General features: G+C 47.0%; 1 protein-coding gene across 2 annotated transcripts; it reads left to right on the forward strand.

The window, feature by feature from the left end:
- Positions 1–454: 454 nt before the first annotated feature.
- On the forward strand, positions 455–4,632 carry Lcn12 (lipocalin 12). 2 transcript variants are annotated; one of them, XM_021651075.2, is made up of 6 exons: positions 455–1,803; positions 2,217–2,353; positions 2,954–3,030; positions 3,094–3,216; positions 3,350–3,451; positions 4,528–4,632. In XM_021651075.2, exons 1-6 carry the CDS (start codon positions 1,678–1,680, stop codon positions 4,554–4,556), a joined length of 594 nt encoding a protein of 197 aa, XP_021506750.1. In that variant the 5' UTR covers positions 455–1,677; the 3' UTR covers positions 4,557–4,632. The 2 variants fall into 2 exon arrangements, 1 of the variants encoding a protein (XP_021506750.1); XR_009593728.1 differs by lacking the exon at positions 3,094–3,216 and having other exon boundaries at positions 455–3,030.
- The last annotated feature ends 5,253 nt before the right edge of the window (positions 4,633–9,885 follow it).

Here is a 9,885-nt window from a genome sequence, read left to right on the forward strand (position 1 = left end):
TCTGTCTTGCCTGGACATAAGGGAACTGTGCCCCTTCTCGAGGCAGGAACAAGCAGGACCTGCCCTTCCTGTCCATCCAGATGCTGTATGAACAGATAGATCCCTGCCTATGAAGAGGGCTTACAGCCTGCTTGGGGGCCTCCTGCCACTCTGGACAGTACCCTGGGAGAGAGTTCTGGGGTGGGGCGATGAGCAGAGGGCAGCACCCAGGAGTCTTCCCGGAGAGTGGAAATCGACCAGAGGGAAGAGGTGGCTTTCTCTGACTGTCCCTGTTGGAAGGAAAGATGAAGGTAATTGAGGAGCACAAAAAGGATAGCAGGCAGGCAGAAGGAAGAAAGAGTAGCACAGGGAGGGGTCTGGACAGGGAGGAGGCACAGGGCATAAGGAGGGAAGGCAGGAGGGCCCTGCTTCTAGGGAGACAGGGGTTGTGGGGTGGGCTGGCCTCCACCCTGAGCTGTCATCTTCTCCAAGCCTTGTGTGGGCATCTATGTTGTCACCTGACCTCTCCCCAATCCTGGTCTTGTAGGAAGCCCTGGTCAGTTTCAGGACACCACACAGGAGTGGGATCCTGTGTTTGCTGGGCACTGTTCCACCAATCACATCAAAGGTGGGAGGAGCTATCCAGCCTCCAGTTCAGGACAACCTTGAGTCAAATAAGTATAACAGCCTCCTAGACCTGGCAAAGAGCACTGCTTAGGGCCCATTGTCACCATGAGGCTTATCTCTTGAGGCCAAGTCCCCTTTGGGAAGTTTGAGTAGGCCTAGAAAGGCCTGGTCCATCAAGGGTCCTGCTTGGGCTGCGCCTGTAAGGCCTGGTCTGTCCTTTCCCTGCTCTGCAGAAATGACAGCGCAGGGAACAGGCTGGGATGACTCTGAACCCCTTTTAGGAAGTCAGACAGGAACCACCTACACAAAGTTTGCACAGCTTTTCTCTTGAGTCGGCAGCCTGTGACCAGGAAGAGCATGGCACCTATCCCTCACAGCCCCTAGTGCTGGGCTCCTACCCAGGATCCTGTTCATATAGCACCTTGCAATTCCAGGCTTTACTCTACTAGGGACCCACTCCCATAGAGCCGCATTCCCACTGGACCTTGTTCCCATGGGGCTCTACTCCTTATAGGGTCCTGATCTTAGAGAATGAGACTCCCAAAGGTCCCATACCAACTGTGCCTGCACTCCTAAGAGTCCCACTCCTACACTGGCCTTCCCCCAGCTCCTCCCCTCTGCATGAAAGGTCACTTTGAAACACCCCCATATTTCTTACCTGGCCCTGATGTTCCTGAGGCCCCTCTCTCTCCCTCATGGGTAAGAAGCTGTGCGGACAAGGGATAGTAGTGATCCCTGCCTAGAACAGCTTGTTCTTTGCATGAAAGACAAAGAAGGTGGACGTGGGCAGATTTCTGACCCACTTGTGGGTCATTTAGAACAGGTATTTGGAGTCACAAGATGGTACCAGCTGTACCCATAAGGCTTTCTCTTCCTTGGCTGGGATCCAAGAGACCCTGGCAGGTTGTTTATGGTCTAAGGAGGATCAGCCCTTCCCTCCTTCCACACCCACATGTTCTGCTGCACTCCTCAGGGAGGTATGTTGGCCAGGTGGATTGTGAAGAAACAGGTTTCTGAACAAGCTTCAACAGTAGCCACTACTCAGTCAGGCTTTGTCCCTCTGGAGCCCCAATGGCTGCTGGGATGGGTCCTTGTTGGGCTCTGTGGCTGATGTTCACCCTACCCCAAATCCCGGAGGGTCAGACTCCAACCATGCCTCGAGGCTTTCCTCAGATGACGAGCTTCCAAAGCAACCAGGTACAGAGCTTTCAAAGGAGAAGAAACAGGGTACAGCTGGCTACAGTCTGGCTTGTGGAGGGCGGGTGTATGCAGGCCTGTGGGCATTACACAGGGAGGCCGTGGCAGAACCTGAACCCAGAGTCCCTGAGTAGTCCATGAGTCCAGCAGAAAAGGCCCTAGAAGTGCCTGCCTGTACCTCCTGTGTTTACAGTAGCTGCTCCCTCTATGAACAGAGGCAATCAGAAGCTTGGGAAGGTCACTTGACCAAGGCCACCCTCTACTGACCAGATTAAAGGCAAATTCAGGGTTCTGCCAGCATCACTGATGTAGACCTGGCCTGCAGCTGCCTACTGAGGAGGGGTCCTAGCTGGCTGTGGGCTGCCTGGGGTAGGGTGGGAAGAGGCTGGCTGTGCCTATCACCAGCCATGCAGTTTCAGGGGGAGTGGTTTGTTCTCGGTTTGGCGGGCAACTCCTACAAGAGAGAGGACCGGGCCTTGCTGAATCCCTTCATCACACTGTTCGAGCTAAAAAACAACAATCAGTTTAAGGTGACCAACTCCATGACTCGGTGAGTGGGGTGTCTCTGCTGTCCCAGCAGCAAAGGACCAGGGCTGCTTGAGCTTTGCATGGGCCAGCAACACTGTGGATTGAGGAACCATATCTAGAGACCATGTCTAGCACAGCCTGCTTATTGTCCATTGCCAAAGCCAACTAGTTAATATGACACCCAACCCAGGGAGGGTATGGTGACTCGCCCTGGAGGCAGAAAACCAATGGGTTTTAGGTTCTCTTGTGTAGTCAGGGATCCCTTTCTCAGGCCCTGTCTTGGTTCTGTGTTACCTTGGTCTCCTGGGCAAGTTCTTGTTTTCTCAGAAACACTTTTTTTCTTTAACATAGCAAGTCCCTGTAGATTTGAGTACCTGTGCTGGGGTGAGCAGGAGTCATTCTTATGGCACTGGGTCAGGCCCCTAGGAAGGGCACAGAGTAGCTTAAAGGACCCTAGAGCTGAAGCCTGGGAAACAGGAGAGGGATCCAGTTCTCTGCATTCTTCTGGGATGAGTCTCCTCCAAATGAAGAACTGAACTTTTATTATGGGTCCACCAGGGTGGGTCTGGATGGCTTCCTTAGCCTTCTGCCCCAAACCAGCCCCTGCCTGTCCTTCCCACAGGGGCAAGCACTGCAACACTTGGTCCTATACCCTGATCCCAACAACCAAGCCTGGGAAGTTCATCATAGGCAATAGAGGTGAGAGTGACGTGAGTGGGAGGGTCACAGCTGCCTTGGGAACCTGACATATGTGTCCCCCAGGGTCAGGGCCTGAGGCAGACAGAGAAGAAATGCATGTCATAGAGACAGACTATAGCAAGTTCGCCCTGGTGCTGTCCCTCAGACAGACAAGCAGCCAGACCATCACCAGGGTCAGCCTTCTGGGTGAGACCCTGCTTCCTTGGGTCCTGTGCAGAACCCTGCTCAGGGTGGTACTTCCTGGGTTTGGGACAGCTTGGGACCTAATACCTCACTATCACCAAGTGCTGAGAGCCATGCTGTGTTCCTCTGGCCACAGGTAGAAACTGGAGGCTTCCTCATAAGACAATAGACAGGTTCATCTGTCTGACAAGAACAAAAAACCTCACAAAGAATAACTTCGTCTTCCCTGATGTAACTGGTAATGGGGTTGCAGTCAGTCAATGACGGGAAAAGGGGTGGGATCCGTAAGGCAGGGGGGTCCGGGAGACCCTGGGCAATGGTGGCACCTCCCCTAGCCTTCACACATCCTGTAGCCGGCACTGCAGATCTTCAGGAGACCATGTATGGGTCTTGCAGTCCCAGAGAGTCTGAGGACAAGTGATTGTCCTCAGAGGTTAGCCTGAGTCAGAAGGGCTCATGCTCTTATCCGAGTTCCAGGCTTCCAAGTTCCTTCCTACCCTGTGTCCCTGTCCCAGGCTTCCACTCCCCATGCTGATTCTCCTGTTCTGGAACTGTCCTCTCTACTCTGGTTCCCTGATCACAGGAGACTGGAGTTCAGCCATGAAAGTCTTTGAATATGGACAGCATATTTCTATCAGGAAAGTTCCAGAGAGCCTAAGAGAAAAGGGCTTCCGGGATGAGCCCAATCTTCAGTCTCTCTCCTCTCATGGATGGAATCAGGATCCTCAATATCCGCACCATCCAGGGACATTCCCCATCACAGTCCTCTAGGACATACCTGTGCAGCCACATTTAAAGCCCAAGCACGTGCCCACAAACATCTAGACATTCAGATGCTTGCACACACTTCCCCTCGCCTGCATGCGCTCTCTTCACATCCCTGTCATTTCTAGACTGGCTCTTGCTGTACAGTCCAGATTCTTCTGGGATTCGTGATTCTCTTGCTTTAGTCTCCTGAGTGCTGGTTTTTTAGGCCTGTGCCACCACACCTGGGTCACATCTCATACAATATGCACATATGATCACATACATGTTTGCACTAACTATAACACTCTTGTGCCACACCACCAAATCTACCACAAGTCTAGGATCCTGTAGGGACAGGAAGTGCTATGCAGGAACTTCTGGAGGAGCCCACAGTGGAGACAGAGAAGCACTCTGAGGGGCATGTCTCCTAGCCCTTTCCCCGGACCCACTTCTGGTCTCATCTCCCTGCCCAACTTTCAATCTGCCTGATTTTTGTTCCTCAGAAGTCTTTCCCTTGCTCTTCTGCCTTATGAACCATCCCAACACTGTCTATCCCCTCCCCATTAGACTGGTTACCTGATCCAAAACTCTGCTGAAGAATGACACGGTTCCTGCCAGTAGAGCCTCATGCTGCCTCTGCTTTCAACACAAATAAACTCACTGCCTATGACTTCAGAATGTGACTACTGTGACAATGGGGCGGGTGAGAAACAAGAACACAAACCCCTGACCCTGCCAGCCATCATGGTCATCCTCTGAGCAACCCCAAACCGGCTTCTCAACCTCCACAACAAGACTCCACTCCTCCCCTGACTCTCAGCTATGTGAAATCACAAGCCACACCTGTGCCTCCCAGTGCTCTGAGGCCAAAAGGATGGGGTGTAGTAGGCCTAGGGCATGGCCTTGCAGCTCTGAGTCCCAGATGGCAGGCAGAAGCCTTGATGCTGATCCCCCTGGCTGGAAAAGGAACAGGGCATGTCTCCCTCCTTTGAGATACAGAGATAAAAATGACTCCCATTCTAGGGAAGCCATTCTGAATAGAGAGGCACAGAGGGTCCAAAGCAATGGACTCAGAACTTAAGCATACCAGCTCCAAATGCACACCTGCAAAGAAGTTGTCAGCACAATGCTCACATTACCTAGTCCATAACAGCAGGCCACTGCTTGGCCCCACCCATACCTAAGCCCTTTTCAGGCCCAATAAACAGGAAAAGTAGGTTATGGTCCAAAGCCATCCACACAGATGACTTCATAGTCTGTGGCCTTGATTGATCATAAATAGCATACAGAGATAGCCCACCAGACCTAAACTTTACCCTCCTAGAAATACTCTACTGCACATGAGGGTGGCACAGGGACTGTGGGAGTGTTTAGAATCCCTCTGATGGTACACCTTCCTCGTTCCCTTGGGCAGTGATGTATGTCCTCATGCCTGATTCCTATTGAGCAAACTGACCAGAAACTAGGCACAGTCTGGAACAGGGCCTTGTTTTGATAGGTACAGACCTGAACCTTTCCTGATGACACCAATAAGGCCAACTCCCATTCTGGCCTCAAGGGATACCATATGTAGAGCCTTGGGACACAATTCAGCATTCTGTTGTATATCTGACCTCCAAATCAAACTCTCCATGGGAGGCCTGGTCTCCCATGTATTTGTGACCCAGATGTATCCAAGATAGCACCTCTCATGGAGAAAGTGACAGACACCTGTCTTACTGTATGACTGTATGATTGGCTGGCTGAATGGATAGATGGGTGGATGGGTGGATGGCTGGATGATGGTAGATGGGTGAATGGATAAGTGTGTAGATGGATAGATATGTGAATGGATGAACTGGAACCTTGGATGAGAGAGAACAGAGCACTATCATTCATCACTCCCTCCCTCCATTCTGTGGATGCAATGTGATCAGCTGCCTCAAGTTCCTGCTACCATCTTCCTCGCTGTGATGAATGCATTCTAGAACTGTGAACTGTAAACCTTCCTCCTCTTTTTGTCAGATATTTTGTTGCTTTTTGTCAGATATTTTGTCACAGTGATGAGAAAAGTAAATAATATAGGCTCACCAAACACCACGGCAGGCTTAGCCTCCATTTCTTTCTTTAAAAAAACAAAACAAAATAAAACAAAACAAAACAAAAAACTTCTTATTGATTCTTGGTGAGTTTCCCATCATGCACTTCAGTTTCGCTCATCTCATCTCACATTTGCCCTTCATCCTTGCTACCGCCTCCCAAAATAAAACACATACACAAACAGACAAAAAAAAAAAAAAAAAAAAAAAAAACACAAAGCATAGAAAACATGTCACTGTGGAAGCTGTAGTGTGTCCCACAGTGTGTCTCATAGCATAGCACTATGCCCACACATTTTCACTTGTAAATATTCGTTGCAATGAGTCATTGGTCTGGCTTCTGCGACACCATCAATACTGAACCCTCACCATGCTTCCTCCCAGTTATCCTGTTGTTACCATGTGTCATGGAAATCCTGCTGCTTTGGATTAGCAGGACTGGCCCTTTCATGCATCCCATGATGCAGATTATAGTGGGACTTTCTCAGACCCACAAGCATATGAATAATGATACAGAGGGTTTTTAATAATTTAAAGCTTGAGCCTTTTAGCTCTGGCAGTCTCCCAACTACTCTAAACTTATGCTGGCTATCTTACCACGAATTGCTGCATAGCTAGAACTATACCTTTCTCTGCTCTGCTGCAATTCATCCTGTTCCCTCTGTGTCTGTCCCCTAAGTCTTCTGAGTTACCTTTTTTCCCCAGCATCCCTCTCTCTGCCTGGACGTTCCTCCCCCACTTCCTAATGAGCTGTTGGTTGTCAGACAATAGGCAAGTGAGGAAAGACAAATATTTACAAAATATAAAACAAACGATGGGCCATAGAAATAACAATACCAAGATCCGACTAGTACTTAGCTAGTTTAAACTCTGCCAGTTTAGCAATCAACAATCAAATACATAGAGACACACTTTCACACAATGTACCGCACATCTTCTCTTTCTAGTCCAATAAAATGGCCTTTTCTCTATCAATAAACTATATACAATAAGAACACTTATGAGAAGCTGGAGAGATAGCTTAGTGGTTAAGAGCACTGTCTGCTCTTCCAGGGGTTCTGAGTTTAATTCCCAGTAACTACATGATGTCCTAATGCCCTCTTCTGGCATGCAGGTGTACATGCAGTCACAGCACTCATACACATAAATAAATTAATCTTAAACAAAAGAACAGTTGTGAGAGCTATCAGGTAAGAATTATATTCACAATGTCCAGACCGTTTGTCCTATCTTGGTGAGTCCAAAGTTTTGTACCTAAATCACTTTTCTACCATTAGTCAAGCTTTCACATAAAACATCTTAGACCTGAAAACATTTTCTTAAATCCTAACCAATTTAAATGTCTTTTAGTCTTTATAAACTTAACACCTCTTTTGTGAATTTCTGAATTTGATAATAAGGAAAACTGTTAAGACTATATCTAGTCTTCAACCGCATAGGAGACATGAGAAGGATAAATTTTACCTGAATAAACAATAAGGGCAAAGCAAGCAGCTTCCAAATCTATAAAAATGACCGGGATTAATGGCTACCTGGTCAGTCAACCTGTGTCAGTGGGGCATTCATCTTCATCTGCCAGGCCTAGATGATCTTGACAGACATTTTCATGAAGCATGAATTTTGAAGGACTGTCCTGCCTTGTCTCGGACAAGTTGGGCAACTGACTTTCCAGTATCCTGTTGTCCATAGTTTAGACAGAATACTGTCAACAGTAGAGATAAGCGACAGTTTTGTTTTGTTTTTTTCACAGTGACTAGATTTGCCACATTTTAAGCAAGCTCTTCAGTGTCCATCTTCTTCTTTGGAGTAAAATGGGCGTTCTTCCAGAAGCTGACACGTCTCTGTCAGAAAAGCCTTTTATTATTAAAACATCCTAAATGCCATATTTCTCAGATCTCTGAATCTTTTGAGGATCATCTATCTTTCTAAAGTATATCTAAATAAATAAACGTTGTTTGTTTTTAGCTACTTACTTTGAAAATGTAGCAAAAGGCTTAATAAGACTTGTTCCAGTAACCAACTACACTAGTCCTAACTTGACTACAAGTACAGTTCTAAACACATTAAAAATTCTGATTATTTATAAGTGATTGACTGTTAACTTGTATTTATTAATTACCCTTAACAGTTTATAATAGTAGCTTTCATATGGCTAGAACTTTACATTAAATATTAAATGAGTTGCATATGTTGTACAATACCTTAAACAAGAATTGAAACATATGTATGTATATATGTTGCTGTTAATTTAATGGTATGATCTAATAATGTTTACTAAAAGCCCTATAATTATTACGGTGGCATAGCTAACCTGCTATCACAATCAATAAAAGACAGACACCTGATGGATTTTAGAATAGCCTTATTTCACCTGGAGCAGGGCAAGATTAACCTTCTAAACTGCCTTTACCTCCCAGCTCCATCCCAGGCCACCTCCCATGTATAATTCCATTAATTCTTGCTTACTCTTCATCTGGGCCACTTCCTCCATCCATGCCAGCCAAGTGCTTCTCACACGATAAGCCATGATGGCTCTCTCCTTGTTTACTCTTCCTCTTCTCTCTCCCATGATCCTTCTTGTCCCCAAAGCCTGTGAAAACTTTGGCCACAAATACCCCATTCTGCCCTGCCCAGGTTTAGGCCTTTTGATCAGCCAATCAGGAATAACTTCTTAGGCAAGGTTACAAAGTCATTTTGAGGTACGTGAGTGTCTGCTCAGAAAATAGGCCTCAAGGAGCAAATTAATTAACAATCAAATACAAAGCATCAGATCATGGTGTTACACAGGCACACACACACACACACACACAATGTTGTAGCAAATATAATCTTAAATTTCTCTCAATATACAAAAATCCATACCAATATAAAATATTTGAGATTTGTTGTTGCATTCTTAGTCTAAAAAGAGATACAGTAATCCATCCTTCTTTTTCCTATCAAGGAGATACAATAATCCATTATTTTTCCTTTCTTTTCTATATCCCCCCATTTTTGTCTTTTCACCCCCTTTTCACCTCCTAACACTAGATAGGAAGAAGGAAGGACAGAGGGGAGAAAGAGAAAGAAAGAAAAAGATCCCTGAATTTAATCTCCTTTACTTTGTTTCTTCCCTGAGCATGACCATTAACAAATTGTAACCAACCCCCTAAAGGATGACAAACATCCATAATCCAAAAACATGACCAAAAACACCCACCCCACCTCTCAGGAAGGAGAGTGTTGTGTTCTTTAAATTGCTTCCTGTTGTCTGGGGGGCAAAGGCATCTTTTGAAGCCCTAAAATTTGGGAAATTGGCTAATTCCTAGCAGAGCTAGCTGTTTCACTTACTGTCCAGCCTCTGTGGGAAGGAAAGCCCAGGGCTTAACTGAAGTCCTGGCTGAAGCAGCCTATCCTGAAAATCTACATCCCTCCCCAAAGTTTTTTTTTTTTTTCTCCTCACCCCTGGAATAAAGTTGATCTGCCTCCCTTTCTCGGATTCCAGATCATTTCATTCCTGCTCCTCCAACTCCCGACCCCTGCTCCCTTTGTCCTCAGGGACCAATGGCCATGATACCTGGGGGTGGGGAGGCAGGGAGACCACAGTAGGAAAGGAAGTTTGCCACCATGTGACATCAGGACAAGTGTTAGAAGAACCACATATGTGACCATGTCAGAGGGTTCTAACCCAGCCGTTATCACCAGAGCAGACCTAGCTGGGATGAAATGACAGAGGGTGCTGAGTCCAGACCTAAGAGCAGCAAGGCCTCTGTTCTTATACTAGAGCTGTCTCCTTGGGGGCACATGGCTGCAGAGCTCCTAGGTGGCTCTGTCTCCTGACACAGAAAATTCCCCTTTGTGGCTATAC

Source organism: Meriones unguiculatus, chromosome 8 (assembly GCF_030254825.1).
Source record: "Meriones unguiculatus strain TT.TT164.6M chromosome 8, Bangor_MerUng_6.1, whole genome shotgun sequence".
Lineage (NCBI taxonomy): Eukaryota > Metazoa > Chordata > Mammalia > Rodentia > Muridae > Meriones > Meriones unguiculatus.

Bases quoted from the DNA above. Each gene is read 5' to 3' on its own strand.
- Lcn12 (XM_021651075.2), top strand. From the start codon at position 1,678: ATGGCTGCTGGGATGGGTCCTTGTTGGGCTCTGTGGCTGATGTTCACC. The intron at 3,217-3,349 runs GTGAGACCCTGC...CTCTGGCCACAG, and splicing joins CACCAGGGTCAGCCTTCTGG to GTAGAAACTGGAGGCTTCCT. The intron at 3,452-4,527 runs GTAATGGGGTTG...CCTCCCCATTAG, and splicing joins CGTCTTCCCTGATGTAACTG to ACTGGTTACCTGATCCAAAA.